This window comes from Diplotaxodon limnothrissa, linkage group LG20 (assembly GCF_057381915.1).
Source record: "Diplotaxodon limnothrissa isolate DT_005_m linkage group LG20, D_limnothrissa_male_GT1.1, whole genome shotgun sequence".
In the NCBI taxonomy this organism is placed as follows: Eukaryota; Metazoa; Chordata; class Actinopteri; order Cichliformes; family Cichlidae; genus Diplotaxodon; species Diplotaxodon limnothrissa.
Genome location: NC_140615.1, coordinates 20,575,927 through 20,593,926, shown reverse-complemented (window position 1 = coordinate 20,593,926; position 18,000 = coordinate 20,575,927). Strand labels below are relative to the sequence as shown.

At 42.5% G+C, this 18,000-nt stretch overlaps 1 protein-coding gene across 1 annotated transcript in view; it reads left to right on the top strand.

The window, feature by feature from the left end:
- Positions 1–17,774, top strand: part of LOC146610807 (paired box protein Pax-7-like) — a 55,657-nt gene extending 37,883 nt beyond the window's left edge. Inside the window, exons 5-7 of the mRNA XM_085345439.1 lie at positions 6,504–6,703; positions 16,322–16,481; positions 17,539–17,774. Of these exons, the coding sequence (XP_085201565.1) occupies positions 6,504–6,703; positions 16,322–16,481; positions 17,539–17,774 (596 nt within the window). The remainder of the gene's footprint in view (positions 1–6,503; positions 6,704–16,321; positions 16,482–17,538) is intronic.
- Positions 17,775–18,000: the final 226 nt, after the last annotated feature.

Here is an 18,000-nt window from a genome sequence, read left to right as displayed (position 1 = left end):
AAGTTGTGCCAGACGGTATCTTTGCAAGATGGCAGCTGTCGAGCTAGCGCTTGAAGAGAGAGTCTCCCTTCTCTATGTACTGTGGAGAGCAGAGCAGCGGCGTAAAAAAAGACGTCCTCGCCGTACCTGGGTCCATCAGGTCCTCCAGAGGCGTGAGCAGTTTGGTGAGTTTCACCATTTGCTCCTGGATGACGGCCAATTCCAGCGATATCACCGCCTTTCACTCGGTCAGTTTGAGGACCTGCTTTCCCGCGTCGGTCCCAGAATCGCCCGCCTAGACACCAATTACAGGCGCTCAATCCCACCTGCAGAGCGCCTGTCCATCTGCCTGAGGTTAGTAAAAGTATTTAATACGGTAGTCCTTTATTGATACCTGTGCTAATATATGCTAAACCATCCATTTATACACTGCTAACATGGATGTGCTATGCTAACAGTGAATGCTCTCGGTGTTTACTGATAGCAAACTGTGGTACGGAAACGACTGTTTATAATATTTCTAGTGATACTCAGGTCTCATCAAGTCCTGATTTAATTCGATTTATGCTGTTATCAGTGTTTGCAATGATAGCATGGCTGTGGTGTCATATCAATGTATGCGCTCGGTGTTTGCTGATATCAAACTGTAGCATTAGGACCACTGAGTTAACCTTTGTAGTGATACTCACTCCTTTTTATTTAGACCTGGTTTAATTCTGGGATAGTTGAATATTTGTATATAATCACCGCAGACTGTTTTAGATTATATCTAATATATATCATGTAATTATCCTTATAATTACAAAATGTTTTATGTAAGATTTATGTTTTATAATTTGTAATTTTGGAATTTCAATAATGTATTTTGTAACTCCAGTACACATAATACTCATTTTAAACAATTTTGTCCAGGTTCCTTGCCACTGGGGACTCCTTCAGGACCATCGCGTTCAGTTTTCGAGTTGGTGTGTCCACGGTGAGCCAGATCATCCCCCAGGTAGCGACGGCCATCTGGGACTGTCTAGTGGACGATTTCATGGCTGTGCCTTCAACTGAAGACTGGCGGTCCATCACAGAGGGATTCCAGGAGCACTGGAACATCCCTCTGTGCTGTGGAGCTCTGGATGGGAAGCACGCCCAAAGGAACCCCATATATCATATAGGAGACACACACATTGATATACACTAAATATTTATTCCATTTCTTTTTTTGTGGTGCCCAAATTTATGCACCTGCTTGATTTTGTTTAAACAATTATTGCACACTTTCTGTAAATCCAGTGAACTTCTTTTCACTTCTCAAATATCACTGTGTGTGTCTCCTATATGATATATTTAACTGACGTTTTTTATTGTAACAACGATTTATACAGGAAAATGATGGCTGTTAACAATGTTGCCCAAACTTTTGCATCCCACTGTATTAGTATATTTTGTCATTAGTATAACATGAAATAAATTCTACATGTGTCAAGTCTTGTGCCAACATTTGCTGTGTAGTAGAACTGAGACATTAGTCATTATAAAAATTTATTTGAAATAATATTAAAATTCTCACACAGAAAAACATTAAACATAAATATATAAAATATAAGTATTTACAGAGAGACAGGAATAAAAAGGACCCAGCTGCTCTCCAGAGCAGGAACAAGGCTGAGGAGGAAATGCTCCATTGGAGACTGGTGTGGCCTCTTCAGGGACTCCAGGATGGCCAGCTCCACCGCCGATGGACCGTCCTGGGACCCGTCCCTCATCTGCCTCGGAGCTGTCCTCCTCTGTGGGCCTGTAAAACAGCACAAAACACAAAGAAATGAGAAGACTGCTACTAGATTTTAATTTCAACATCAAAAAAAACCAAACAGGATATATAAACAATAAAATATATTCCTAAATGACAACATGCATAAAAGCAGAACGGTACGTCAGTGGGAAAATAGCGGTGGCTTGCTAGCTTTTGTGCGGCTTCCCCGGGTCAGTGAAAACTTTCAAAAGAGAAATGAATGAACTTACCAGGTTGCCCGATCTCTTCACATATCTTCCTCCAAGCTCGGTCCTTTTTATTCCTGTCTCAGTACAGAAAGCAGCTGGTGTCGTACAGCTCCGGGTTGTTTGCTACGGCATTGATTAGCCTTCCCTCCATTGAAGTATGAAGGGCTGGATCTGCCCCTTTGACCTAGGTCACAGCCACGTCACCAGGCTCCTGATTGGTTGTCGCGGCGCGATTTGACGCTGGAGTTCAGATTTTTCCAACTCGAGCGGTAGACGCGAAACGCGCGTATGCACAAAATGCAACACAAAAACTCACGTGTGTGGTTTTATTTGCGAGTCAAACGCGCCAGACGTGCTACACTGATGCGCACTTCATGCGTTTTCGCATTTTCGCGACGAAATCTGCTTCCGAATTTTCGTGGGACCTGCAATCACGTGTCATTGCGCTTTTCCATTCACTTTACATGTAAACCTGACGCTCTATTCGCGTCCATCGCGTTCGGTGTGAACACACCGTTACACTGCCCTAAATAAATATCTTAGAAATATGGTGTTCAACCAAATAATCTGGATAACATTACCTTGGTGTCCAGTAATACTGTGAGGAATCAATGATTTTTTACCAGGTATGCCCTTCAATGTGTATATTACACAGGTATGTAGAACTGCATTACATTTCTGCAACTTCTCAACACTTAGAAACATCCTGTCTCAGAGGGATGATGAAAAACTAGTTCATTCATTTATTACTTCTAGGGTGGACTACTGTCAATCATTATTATCAGGTTGCCCTAAAGACTTCCTGACTCCCAGTAGATGTCTTTGACTAGACTGCAGGCTTACTTGTGGTTCCTAGAATGTTTAAAAGTAGAATGGGAAGCAGAACCTTCAGCTTTCAGGCCAATCTTCTGTGGAACTAGTTCCCAGTTTGGAGTCAGGAGACAGATACCCTCTCTACTTTCAAGATTCGGTTTAAAGCTTTCCTTTGATAAAGCATATGGTTATAGCTGGATCAGGTGACCCTGAATCCTTCTTTAGTTGTGCTGCAATTTTTATTAACTGTGTGTTTATATACCAATCTGCATTTAATCATTAGTTATTATAATTCTTGGATTCTCTTCCATACCGAGTCTTTTGTCACTATGGCTCTGCATCGGGGTCTGGATCTGCTGGAGGTTCCTTTCTTCCAACCTTTAGTGGGTGGACCGAGGTGGACACAGTTTTTAATATCCTCAGGGAAGAGGTTGTCATAGAACGAGTCGTCGTCAAACACCACTTCATAGAACTTAGCCGTGGTTAGCACCACATTTGCTCTGGTAATAATGGCCATTCTTGTATTTACAGATCAGTTTCTGACCCACTGCCAGCTCCTGCATGGCAGCTTTGCTGCGCTGAGATATGGCTGGTGCTCTGTGTCTGTGGCTAACAAGACTTTGTCTCTTTGCAAGCATCTGCACAGACAGCATGCTAACACAAAGCTAGCCAAGAACCCAGAATGATGTTAAAGCTGAGTGTATGCTGACTTCAGCCTAGCAGCCAGAGCCTGATCTTGAGCAGGTAACAAAGGCAGTGATAAGCAGTCAAGCCTTTTATCACCTTTTACCTATTCATGTTCCTAAAGCAGAATCACTGCAGTGATTGCTTTGAAGTCTCTTTGGGCTGTTTTTCCAACTTTGCTTTGCTTTGTTAGTTTTATATTCAAACATAAACAACAAAACAAAGGCTGTATGTGTGTTCTCAATATGAGAGGAATTTGTGCTGTTGTGAATGGTAAATGGACGGATTCTTATATAGTGCTTTTCTAATCTCCTGGAGTACTCAAAGCGCTGTATACAACATGCCGCATTCACCCATACACACCCACTCACACAAGCACTCTATGCTTTGTCAGTACTTTCTAACTAATATACACTCATACGCATTCATACTCAGATGGATGCTTTGGAGAGCAAGTGGGGGTTAGTATCTTGCCCATGGATATTTGGTATGCAGACTGGGGGAGCCAGGAATCGTTCGACCTGCTCTACCTCCTGAGCTACATTACCTACAGGGTGGGCCATTTATATGGATACACCGTAATAAAATGGGAATGGTTGGCGATATTAAAGTTCTGTTTGTGGCACATTAGTATATGTGAGGGGGCAAACTCCTCAAGATCGGTGTTGACCATGGTGGCCATTTAGAAGTCGGCCATCTTGGATAGAACTTTTGTTTTTTCAATAGGAAGAGGGCCATGTGACACATCAAACTTATTGGTAATGTCACAAGAAAAACAATGGTGTGCTTGGTTTCATCCATCCATTCATTCACTTCCGCTTATCCTTTTCAGGGTTGCGGGGGGCGCTGGAGCCTATCCCAGCTGTCATAGGGCGATAGGCGGGAGTACACTCTGGACAGGTCGCATTCACTCGCACATTCACACCTAGTGGCAATTTGGATTATCCAATTAACCTATCCTCACAAGTTGCATATCTTTGGACGGTGGGAGGAAGCCGGAGTACCCGGAGGGAACCCACGCAAACACGGGTAGAACATGCAAACTCCACACAGAAAGACCCCGGCCTGATGGTGGAATTGAACTCAGGACCTTCTTGCTGTGCGGCAACAGTGCTAACCACGGTACCACCGTGCTGCTTGGTTTCAACGTAACTTTATTCTTTCATGAGTTATTTACAAGTAACTTTGTTCACAGCCATTGACATGTTGAAGAGGTTAACACGTGAGGAGCGGATCAAAATTGTGTTGATATCTGGTAAACGCAGTAATCGGGTCATTGCAGCAAGACAATGCAATACACCCTATGAGACCACCCATCTCCCATGCTACAGTTAGTAAACTGCTTGCTAAGTTTCGTGAAACTGGTTCAGTGTCGGATTTGCCAAAATGTGGATGCAAGAAAACTGTCACTAATGAAGAAACATCAGTGGCTGTCCTAGTTTCATTCAGCAAGAGCCCACAGCGTAGCACTCGCCGCATGTCACTGGAGAGTGGCATTAGTCAAACATCCCTTTGGTGGATATTAGCTACTCACAAATGGCACCCTTACAACTCCAGCTACTGCAGCATCTCAACGAGGATGACCAGATCGGTGCACAGAATTTACAGAATGGGCAAAACAAAAATTGGAACAGGACCCTGAGTTTACGCAGAAGATTTTGTTCAGTGATGAGGCAAACTTTTATGTGAATGGTGAAGTTAACAAACAAAACCACTGCTATTGGTCTGACACTAACCCACATTGGATGGATCCCTCCAAGACTGTTGGACCAACAAAAGTGATGGTTTGGTGTAGTATATGGGGTACAACGATAGTGGGTCCATTCTTCATCAATGAAAACCTCAAGGCCACTGGATATTTGAAATTGCTACATGATGATGTGTTTCCCTCTTTATGCACTGAAGCTGGCACGTTCCCTGATTTTTTCCAGCAAGATGGTGCACCACCACATTATGGGTGCCAGGGCCGAGCATTCCTAGATGAACAGTTTCCTGGAAAGTGGATTGGTCTTTGTGGGCCAGTTGAATGCCCCCCAAGGTCTCCCAATCTGACCCCCTTAGACTTTTATCTTTGGGGTCATCTGAAGGCAATTGTCTATGGTGTGAAGATACGAGATGTGCAGCACCTGAAACTACGGATACTGGATGCCTGTGCTGGCATTTCTCCTGCGGTGTTGCTATCAGTGTGTGAAGAGTGGGAGAAGAGGGTTGCATTGAGAATCCAACACAATTGAACACATTTTATAAGTGGTCAGAAACTTGTAAATAACTCATAAAAGAATAAAGTTACGTTGAAACCAAGCACACCATTGTTTTTCTTGTGACATTACCAATAAGTTTGATGTGTCACATGGCCCTCTTCCTATTGAAAAAACAAAAGTTCTATCCAAGATGGCCGACTTCTAAATGGCCACCATGGTCACCACCCATCTTGAGGAGTTTGCCCCCTCACATATGTGCCACAAACAGGACTTTAATATCACCAACCATTCCCATTTTATTATGGTGTATCCATATAAATGGGCCACCCTGTACATTACCATGAAATGGTAATTATGTTTCAGTGCATTTCAGGTCATTTTAGTGAATAATACCAAAGTAATAGTGTAAAGACTTATCCTGTTCTTCTTAATTAATAATGGTTTAATTTACCATCCTTGCATAGTGAGTTTCAGTTTCTTTTTTCTGGGCAAAGGTTTCTGATTCCAAAATGTAAAACAACAAGGTTTAACAAAAAGGAACAGATAAAGGAACCTGAAGCGGAACCTTTGTTTTGAGAGCAGACTTTATAAATTAACAGCATTTCAAATTAGTTCATGAAGAGAGGGTATCTTCATGGAAGTTCAAACTTTATGCTAATGACTTTTAAATATGAGGTTATGGTTAGCATCCCATTGCAACTATAAATTTTGGCAATTTGTTTGTAATTCTCAGTTGTCCTGTGAATATTCTGCATTAATACATGTTCACAAAAACATGATGACTAAAGTCTTCCTAAATGCTCTAAATACCTTCGTATTTACCTTGTGCTTATTCAGGCAGCCGGATGGATGAATCGTCAGATGTGGAATCAGAGCCTGACCTTCCACTGAAGAGGAAACAGCGTAGGAGTCGGACTACTTTCACAGCGGAGCAGCTGGAGGAGCTGGAGAAGGCTTTTGAAAGAACACATTATCCTGATATTTACACTAGAGAGGAGCTGGCCCAGAGAACAAAACTTACTGAGGCCAGGGTCCAGGTAATGCATTAGTATTCAACTATCCATTAATCCATAGATCTCTCCAGCCACGCGACATCTGTCTATTTTTCATTCAAATCAAATCAAATCAAATCACTTTTATTGTCACATCACATGTGCAGGTACATTGGTACAGCACATGTGAGTGAAATTCTTGTGTGCGAGCTTCACAAGCAACAGAGTTGTGCAAATACAATAATGTAAACAAGCAAAATACAAGAATGGCTACATCTGAAACTAATAAATATAATAGTATATGCATTTCTGGATGTGTATACTAAATATTTTTCTACGTGTGTGTGTGTGTGTGTGTGTACACATATTTTACAAATTAAATAGAGTAAACAATAAATAAAATATATAAAATAAAATATACAGAGTGAGACATGTGCAAAACAGTGGCGTTACTGTACAGTGTGGAGTGCATAATGTTAAAGTTCCAGTAGTGAAACTGAGGTGTCTATGAAGTGTTCAGCAGTCTGATGGCCTGATGGAAAAAGCTGTCTCTCAGTCTGCTGGTACGGGACCGGATGCTGCAGAACCTCCTTCCTGATGGAAGTAGTCTGAACAGTTTATGGCTGGGGTGACTGGAGTCCTTGATGATCCTCCCCGCTTTCCTCAGGCACCGCTTCCTGTAGATGTCTTGGAGGGAGGGAAGCTCACCTCCAATTATCCGTTCAGAGCACCGCACTACTCGCTGGAGAGCTTTGCAGTTGTAGGCGGTGCTGTTGCCATACCAGGTGGTGATGCATCCAGTGAGGATGCTCTCAATGGCACAGTGATAGAAGGTCCTGAGGATGCGGGGGCTCATGCCGAATCTTTTCAGTCTCCTGAGAAAGAAGAGGCGCTGCTGCGCCTTCTTCACTGTTTTGTTTGTGTGTACTGACCACGTAAGATCCTCAGCCAGATGTACACCAAGGAACCGGAAGCTGCTCACTCTCTCCACAGCAGCGCCGTTGATGGTGATGGGGGTGTGTACTTCTCTGCACCTCCGGAAGTCCACTATCAACTCCTTTGTCTTTGCGACGTTGAGGGTGAGATGGTTGTCTTGACACCAGTGGGTCAGGGCGCTGACCTCCTCCCTGTAAGCTGTCTCATCACTGTTGGTGATAAGACCCACCACTGTAGTGTCGTCCGCAAACTTCACAATGATGTTGGAGTTGTTAGTGGCCGTGCAGTTGTAGGTGTAGAGTGAGTACAGGAGAGGGCTCAGTACACACCCCTGTGGAGCACCAGTGTTCAGTGTGACGGGGGATGAGGTGATGCTGCCCAGTCTGACCACCTGGCGTCTGTCAGACAGGAAGCTAAGGATCCAGCTGCAGAGGGAGCTGCTCAGTCCTAGATCCTGCAGTTTCCTGTCCAGCTTCGAGGGAACGATGGTATTGAATGCTGAGCTGTAATCTACAAACAGCATTCTCACATACGTGTCTCTCTTCTCCAGGTGTGACAGGGCAGTATGTAGTGTCAGGGCTATGGCATCATCAGTGGACCTGTTGTGGCGGTATGCGAACTGTAGAGGGTCCAGTGAGTCGGGTAGTGCAGAGCAGATGAAGTCCCTGACCAGCTTCTCGAAGCATTTGCTTACGATGGGGGTCAGGGCTACAGGTCGCCAGTCGTTCAGTGAGGAGATGGTGGAGGATTTGGGTACAGGGACGATGGTGGCCATTTTGAAGTAGGCTGGGACTACAGACAGAGAGAGGGAAAGGTTGAAGATGTGCGTGAACACTCCGGCTAGCTGAGCCGCGCATGACTTGAGGACGCGGCCGGGAATCCCGTCCGGACCAGTAGCTTTGTGTGCGTTCACCTTCCTGAAGCACCTCCGCACATCCTCCTCAGACACAGTGTGCGCACTGACGTCATCCGTGGTGCGCACACTGTCCGGTCTCATGGTGTTCGCTGTGTCGAATCTAGCGTAGAATACGTTTAGATCCTCACACAGAGAGGCCCGTGGTCTGCGGTGTGCTGGTTTTCCCTCTAAAGTCCATCCTTGATCTCTTTTTTTTTTTTAAACATTAAACCCACAAACAAAGACACACTTACTCATTTCAAATGTTGAAACTCACTACTTGAACTGAGGGACTGATAGAGAGCATCTCTATAAGAACATGAATAATGTTTTTTATTGAGAACATGTGTGTCGTCGAACACAATGCTGCAACATTCTCAGTAGATTAATTAGTAAAATATTTGCTTTTTTAAAATCACACAGACTGGTTAGAACCTTTACTGCTGACTATGCAGCATTCTACTATATTCTACTAACTTGCTGTACTATTCAGAAGTCTTGAGCCATCACTTGTTTCTTTATATTTTGCTTTTAATGAGCAAGACTGTCCAGTCATTTTTAAAAATGAGCAAAGGTTTTTCAGGTTTCTGGAAACCTTCCAAAGTTTTTTTTTTTTTTTAATTCTCTTTAACTAATTTTTCCTATTCCATTGAACATATTCAGATGTGTTTTGCATGCTAACTCTGACCTATGTGTCATTCAAACATAAAAAGGCACCTAACTCAAAGGATGAACCAGTGTTGTGTCTGTCGGGTTTGCCAAATGGCACAGTAACAGAACCCAGTCACAAGACTTCCTGAACAGTTACAGTAAGGTTATTTACAGTGAAAAAACAAGGTGCAAAACAGTTCCAACAAAATGTGATTTTCTCAGTGGTGGGGCAATTTCTCCCAAACACACTCTCCACAGTTCTTTCCGAAATATTTACAAAAACCTTGGTGCTCTCTCCAAAACTCTCCATGGCTTAGTTTCCTTCACTAAGAGAAACACAACAAGATCACTTCTTTGGATGAGCCAGGGTTCAACTAACTATTGTCACTCAATGATGCAGTGTTGATTGAAGCTCAACCGCTCTACTAAATAGTGCCCTTTGACGGGAACATCAGCGGCATATGTATGATTGCCAGCAAGTGTATGTGGCTCAAGAGTGGGAACTTCTTCAAGGTCCCAATGCTGCAAAAAGAAAAGAACACCACACACACACACAGAGGAGGGCGAGAAAGAGGGCTTGAGGTGGAGGGAACCCCACCCCCGAAATGGCAGGTCAGGCCAGCAAAGACAGAGGGACCTCATGGTCCCTCTGTCTTTGCTGGCCAGTGTCAATACATAACAGACAACTTAACAAAGACCGAATTTTAAAATGTTCTAAGGAATATGATGATGAAATAAAAACAATGAACAAACTAAGTAGCTTGTTACAAAAATACATTATTTTCTTTCATATCATTGTGTTAATGATAACACAGGTTGGCAGGTGTAAAATTGTATTTTTGCACCAAGAAGGTTATGATTAAAGATCGGTTTGCTCACCAGCTTGCTTTGGAGTGAATCCTTAAAAAATGAGGAAACTGGACAACTAGAGTACAAAAAATAGGACGTCTTAAAAGGAATCTAAAGTAGATGAAAGATATAAGAAATGTCCATAACAGGATAAAATGACCTGACACAGGACCTGAGAGACAGTTCTGGTCCTTCAGTTGATTCATCTATTGCTCAACAAAGGTGATGGTCAAGAAGCCATTTATAAGGAAGGGAAAGTGGGAGAGAATGTTCTGGTATGCCACATTAAAGAAGAACTACTGGCTGCATTTCAATTATGAATGCAGAAAAGTACTGTCAGATTTTGACCCCGATGCAAAGTTTCTAATTGGCATGGCTGCCAAAAACAGTTCAAGCTGTGATGAACAATAAAGTTGGTCATAGAAATACTGACTTTTAATCTCATGAGAATTGTACAAACTCTGTACTTTCAAGTATGTTTGTTTTCAGTACATCACTGTACGTTTCCCATATTCTTAGCAAAATATAACAAAATGAGGTGTGAGACTTTTTCACAGTGTTTTATATATTTGTTCAGTGTGCAAGACTAACTCTCTCTAACTTCTGGAGACTCTGCCAGCTGTTCACATCTCCACTAAGGAAACTGGCTTTGGTCTCTGTTTGACAGCTTCACAGTGCCTCAGTTGTGTTTTGGAAAATATTGTAGAGTTCTAACAACAGCTGTAAGTTTTCAGCAGTAGGGTGGGTGCTGCATTCCTCTTGCATGTCTCACTCCCAGATTCTTGGCTGGAATTTGTTTTTCCCACCAGTTTAGAGTCTACCACTCATTGTAAAAATCAGAGCAGATCATGGAAGTCTTCGCTCTCAGGGGAACTTTAAGCCATAACTGCAAAGTGGCTCAATCAAGTCACAGAAAACTGAGACAATGAGAAACCAGCGTGGCATGGAAACTCCTCCATGCCTGCCACTTAGGTCATAAATGCCGACCTCAGAATTATCTGTATGCCTCGACTTGACAATGGTCATTTTACGTCCATCCTACTCACAGAATAAGTTACTGGAGTACAAATTAAAAAAAAAAAATCCAACTCAATGCCCACCTTCTAACTTGCTTTGAAGCTAACTATTTCTCATTCATGTTGACAAAATTTGTAACTTTGGATTATGGCACAGTTAAGTAGGCCTAGTTATAACTTTACACTACATTTGAATACTATTTCTGTGTCCTTAAGCTGAGGCCATGGAAGGTTTCAAAAAATATATTAATATTAAATACTGTATGGTAGAGATATAGTGATGGGAAACAGAGAACTGCAAAGACTGTAACTAAAAAATATTTGTGGTGTGTCAAATCAAATCATTGTTTCAGTACTACTTAATGTATAAACATGGAGAAACAAAAAATAAAACCAGTTATAGTCAGCTTGAATGATTGTCACTGAAATTACTGATTTTGCATGGCTGCAATTAGCAACCCATTTTATTCTAAAAACATCTATTATAGTTGGTCAGAATCATTGGAAATGAACGGGGTTGTGCCTATGGAATCCATGACACACCTACGTTTCTAGTACTGGTCCTTTTATGTGGACTTTGTAAGAAATTACACAGTGATTCCACTTCAGAATAGGACCACCCTCATTACAGACCAATCGGGTGCCTGCTTCTTTAACTCTTTTCAGTGTACAAACTACCATGTAATCAGTAGCTGGAAGACAAGTAAAGACAGACATACAGTGGGGCAAAAAAGTATTTAGTCAGCCACCGATTGTGCAAGTTCCCCCACCTAAAATGATGACAGAGGTCAGTAATTTGCACCAGAGGTACACTTCAACTGTGAGAGACAGAATGTGAAAAAAAAATCCATGAATTCACATGGTAGGATTTGTAAAGAATTTATTCGTAAATTAGGGTGGAAAATAAGTATTTGGTCACCTCAAACAAGGAAGATCTCTGGCTCTCACAGACCTGTAACGTCTTCTGTAAGAAGCTTTTCTGTCCCCCACTCGTTACCTGTATGAATGGCACCTGTTTGAACTCATCATCTGTATAAAAGACACCTGTCCACAGCCTCAAACAGTCAGACTCCAAACTCCGCCATGGCCAAGACCAAAGAGCTTTCGAAGGACACCAGGAAAAGTATTGTAGACCTGCACCAGACTGGGAAGAGTGAATCTACAATAGGCAACCAGCTTGGTGTGAAAAAATCAACTGTGGGAGCAATCATCAGAAAGTGGAAGACATACAAGACCACTGATAATCTCCCTCGATCTGGGGCTCCACGCAAGAGCTCATCCCGTGGGGTCAAAATGATCATGAGAACGGTGAGCAAAGATCCCAGAACCACACGGGGGGACCTGGTGAATGACCTGCAGAGAGCTGGGACCAAAGTAACAAAGGTCACCATCAGTAACACACTACAACGGCAGGGAATCAAATCCCGCAGTGCCAGACGTGTTCCGCTGCTGAAGCCAGTGCATGTCCAGGCCCGTCTGAAGTTTGCCAGAGAGCACATGGATGATACAGCAGAGGATTGGGAGAATGTCATGTGGTCAGATGAAACCAAAGTAGAACTTTTTGGTATAAACTCAACTCGTCGTGTTTGGAGGAAGAAGAATACTGAGTTGCATCCCAAGAACACCATACCTACTGTGAAGCATGGGGGTGGAAACATCATGCTATGGGGCTGTTTTCCTGCCAAGGGGACAGGACGACTGATCCGTGTTAAGGACAGAATGAATGGGGCCATGTATCGTGAGATTTTGAGCCAAAACCTCCTTCCATCAGTGAGAACTTTGAAGATGAAACGAGGCTGGGTCTTCCAACATGACAATGATCCAAAACACACCGCCCGGGCAACAAAGGAGTGGCTCCGTAAGAAGCATTTGAAAGTCCTGGAGTGGCCTAGCCAGTCTCCAGACCTCAACCCCATAGAAAATCTGTGGCGGGAGTTGAAAGTCCGTGTTGCCCCAAAACATCACTGCTCTCGAGAAGATCTGCATGGAGGAATGGGCCAAAATACCAGCTACTGTGTGTGCAAACCTGGTAAAGACCTATAGTACACGTTTGACCTCTGTTATTGCCAACAAAGGTTATGTTACAAAGTATTGAGTTGTATTTTTGTTGTTGACCAAATACTTATTTTCCACCCTGATTTACGAATAAATTCTTTACAAATCCTACCATGTGAATTCATGGATTTTTTTTTCACATTCTGTCTCTCACAGTTGAAGTGTACCTCTGGTGCAAATTACTGACCTCTGTCATCATTTTAGGTGGGGGAACTTGCACAATCGGTGGCTGACTAAATACTTTTTTGCCCCACTGTAATGTCGTAAGAGACACTTATTTCTTCTGCCCTCACAGCATCTTTCCCTTTCTCCACAAACTTCAAGCCAGGAACTTTGAGGTGTTGGAGGTAACTGATTGATCACACTGACAATGAACTTTAAAAATACCCCCTTATTTAGGTATCACTGGTACACCATACTGACTCGGTATAGTTTCCCTTGGGTATAATCTGTTGCATGAGATGTGATCAGAAGCATTGTCTGTTTTCAAGTGCATCAGACAGGGGGCCTTGTGTTGCTAAGACAGGCTGACACTTTCCTCTGCAGTTGCTCTGTCTCTGCATCCACAGTGTTGTTCTTTTGGATTACTGAATCTGTGGCTGTAATTAGTTCCAAATGCGAGATTTTTTTGATTTGACATCAAAATTAAAATCATTCAAAAGGATTGCTTTCTCTGCTTGAGTTAGTTATCTGTCAGATAATTTCTTCTTCCACTTGTCCACATTCTTGGAGGGAAGCATTCATCTCTTCACCAGCTGTTGAGGTCAATTCAATTTAACTATCCATCCTTCCATTTTCTTCCACTTATCTGGGGTTGGTTGAGAGGGCAATAGCCTAAGCAGAGAAGCCCAAACCTTCCTCTCCCCAGCCGCCTTCTCCTGGGAACACCAATGCATTCCAAGGCCAGCTGATAGATTTAGTCTGTCCAGCATGTCTTAGGTCTGCCCTAGGACTTCCTCTCGGGGGCACATGCACAGGAAACTGTTCCCAGAGGCATCCTCATCAGATGCCTGAACCACCTTAACTGGGTCCTTTTGATGTGGTAGAGTAGCAGCTCTACTCTGAGCCCCCCCTGGATCGCTAATCCCTTTACCCTATCGCTAAGGGAGAAGCCATCCAATCTAAGGAGGAAGCTCATTTCCCCAGCTTGTATCTGTGATCTCATTTTTTCAGTCACTCCAGAGTCTGCAGTGACGTTCTTGGTGGGTGGTTGGAGGGTACAGAGGTCAGCAAATACAGGAGTGGAACAGGGCGCCACTGTGGAGGAGTGGTCTGCCATAGCAGGAGGAAAGGAAGCCTAGGGAGTGGATTGAGTTTTGTGGAGACTTTCCTTGGATGATGGATTTTTATCTTGTTCCACAGCGATGTTGGCGCAACTGATATGAAGTTCAGTTTTTGTTTTGAATTCCAAGGATAGCTTTGGTACATTATCCTTTAGGCTCGATTCACTAGCTGGGCCCACATCCTCATTTTAGGTTTGACAGCGTTTTAGTAGGTAAAGGCGAATGCTTGGACATGAATTGAGCTGCGGTTTAGGGAAGGCTTCGAAGGGGACTGGCGACGGCTCCCAGGCCTGGCAGATTCCCATGTACTAAATAGGAGTGAAGAAGTTAAAGAATTGAGAACAAAGAGGGAGGGAGGTTGGGGAATGAACGAGAATGAACAGTTTGCAGAACTGGGGAAAACCTATATAGATTACAACCGGAAGGAACATGTTTGGAGGTGTGGTCCCGCTCCTGAAAATAAATATTTTAATTATGGTGTGGAGCCTGACTATAGAGACACTTTCTCACTGAGGAAATCTTACAAACCAGAGGGCTCTATGGCAAGTTTTAAACTTAGTGTTTCTTGTCCCAGAGTAGATTTTCCAAATTGAGTCTTATATTTAAAGATTTATTCATTGACAATGTCAACTGAGGGATGTGATACAAAAGGACCTGACACGTAGATAGGCAATCAACCCCACCTGCTTGGACAAAATACCCCCTCAGACCCCTGTTCAAGGCATTGGTCTGCAGGATAAAAGGGAGAGAAAAGTTAGGAATGTGGAACATGGGTTCCACACACAGAGCCTTAAATATGTCTCTAAATGTGCCAGAAATATGTATCTATAAATGTACAAACATATACATTCCACATCTATGCATCCTTGCATTAGAAAGCAATCCAAAGATATCATGTTAAAATGATGATAGGTCATATTCTGTTTCCTTTCCGTCACGTCTCTTCTACAGAGGTAGTGAGACCGTATGATCTACTTCTGCGGTTTTTGCGCAAGTACCTCAAGGCAACAACGCCTGCTGTAATAATTTAAGTCTGCTCTGCAGATATAGAAGTCCAAATCAGCTTCTCTACATAAAAGTCACATTTTCGTTTGCACTAAATGAAAAAAGAAGATTCCTGGAAAAAGTGGGCAGGTAGAAAGCTGCAAGCAATGCAAAGATTTCTGCTGTGACCCTAGAGATGTGTAGGTGTTAAGTATGCCTGTGTTAAATCATGTGAGTGGTATAGTTTAATTGAAATGAAAACAAACATGCAGGACTAAATGTCAAGAAGAAACAGTGGATAATGAAAAAAAAAATTATTTACTCACAGAAACACACACTACAAACATTAATTTGCTGAAGTTTTACCTTTGAAATGATGGCATGTCCCAATATATTAATGCTTAGAGTAAGTTATATGTCCTGAATCATTTCAGATATTCGGGACAATGAAATATAGGCTTTTGAATGTGGATCTTGCCCTCTGTGTGAAATTTCACAAAAGGACTATCTGTATGTACTTTGTGGTGAGAAAAGGTAAAATTCTCTTTCAGCGGAGAATCTGTGAGACCTAGAGCATGGCATCAGAATAGAATCAATGTAAATGTGCAAATTCTTGCTGATTTTAAATTCAGCTATTCAGCTGACTCAAGAGTTGGGAGTTCGCCTTGTAATCGGAAGGTTGTCGGTTCGAGCCCCGGCTTGGACAGTCTCGATCGTTGTGTCCTTGGGCAAGACACTTGACCCATTGCCTACTGGTGGTAGTCAGAGGGCCCGGTGGCGCCAGTGTCCGGCAGCCTCACCTCTGTCAGTGCGCCCCAGGGTGGCTGTGTTTACAATGTAGCTTGCCATCACCAGTGTGTGAATGGGTGTGTGACTGGATGTGTAAAGCGCTTTGGGGTCCTTAGGGACTAGTAAAGCGCTATACAAATACAGGCCATTTATCATTTTTGGTGTTTTCCTTCCAGCTTATTCATATATATATTTCTCTTTCAAGGTGTGGTTTAGCAATCGAAGGGCCAGGTGGCGAAAACAAGCAGGAGCCAATCAACTTGCAGCATTCAATCACCTTCTGCCAGGTGGATTTCCTCCTGCAGGGATGCCAACACTTCCTACATATCAGCTGCCAGAATCCAACTACCCGACCAACACTCAAGGTAGAACAGATAATCCTTTCACTGACAGATTACAAATGTGACCTATAGGTTTTCCTAAGGAGTTCGTGGATACTATGCTATTTTGGCCATGTTCTTACCAACAAATAATGATTCATGATAGGCACTTTTACACCTATATTGCTGGGTCTTTTTTGTGTGTGTGTGTGTGTGTGTGTGTGTGTGTGTGTGTGTGTGTGTGTGTGTGTGTGTGTGTGTGTGTGTGTGTGTTTTGACTGGATGCATGGAACAATTTAATGATCAATTTAAGTTTTTCTCTGGAAGAGGTCCTGATATGCCAATAATGTCTTATCTCTAGCAGAAGAAACTGCAGTGTTGTCCTCTATCTAGTACATTAAAGCATATTGCCTCAGAATAAAAGTATTGTTTCAATTATAAGAATGACTTATTAGGTGGTTTCACAGAATAAAAAACTGATTGCAGAGAGTATGCATTCCCAATTAATGTTAGCGTGTCATCAAAGCACTCACAGAATTAGTACTGTATTGAAAAGCATTAAGAAACTGTATTGTCTACCAACGTCAATGCATATTTTGCAGTTTTAACAAAACAAAATCTCCATGCCAGGTTGTTCCTTTGCCCGTCCTCTGCCACTGCTCCAAGGTTTATGAATTTTGTTTTGGTAGATTTTGGAAAAAGCTGAAAAATTCCCAGACAGAGAGAGAGGTGTGATACAACCTGCTGTTGGAAATATTTGTAATTGTAACTATCAAAATGTCAGTCAGGTTTAACCCAGTTTTCCCTGTTGTGTTTAGTTGTAAAGACATCCTAAAGTAGATACAGAAGCCTCCAATTAAGCCTATTTGGTATCACATCCACACTATGCAGGTCTCTGTTCAACATACTGTGGGGCATCATGGTGGTGTACTTAAGTTGTCAAACTTGCGTTGTTTATATGTTGGTGTTAAATATATATATATGTTCGGGAATGTGTTTTTTCTCATCTGGTATACAAACTGGTAGAACAGGTAGCCTAGCCTAGCTAGTGTCTTATTTACATAAAGGAAGGAACTAATGTGTGAAGTGTTTTACTTTTCAGATGGTGGGGCTACTGTTCACCGTCCCCAACCCTTACCTCCTTCCACCATGCACCAGAGTGGTTTATCAAGTCCTGACGGCAGCACTGCCTATGGTCTGGCAACCAACCGGCACAGCTTCTCCAGCTACACTGATACCTTCATGAACTCTAGTACTCCTAGTAACCATGTCAACCCTGTCAGCAATGGGCTATCTCCACAGGCAAGTCCTGCTTTATCGCTTTATGCACGAGGATAAGCATTTACTCAGTCATGAATAAAAATATATAACATGAAAGGACTCTATTCAGTGTATATAATTTATTCTATTCATATTCATTTGAAAATGCAAGAAAAGAAGGGGATAAGTAGTTGTTAATTCAATATAAATAGGAAATAAAAAAACAAGCCATAGACCAAAATGGATTTTGACATTTAATGCCTTTGATACTTTTAACCAGGAAATTAAAGTCTTTGTCTATCTT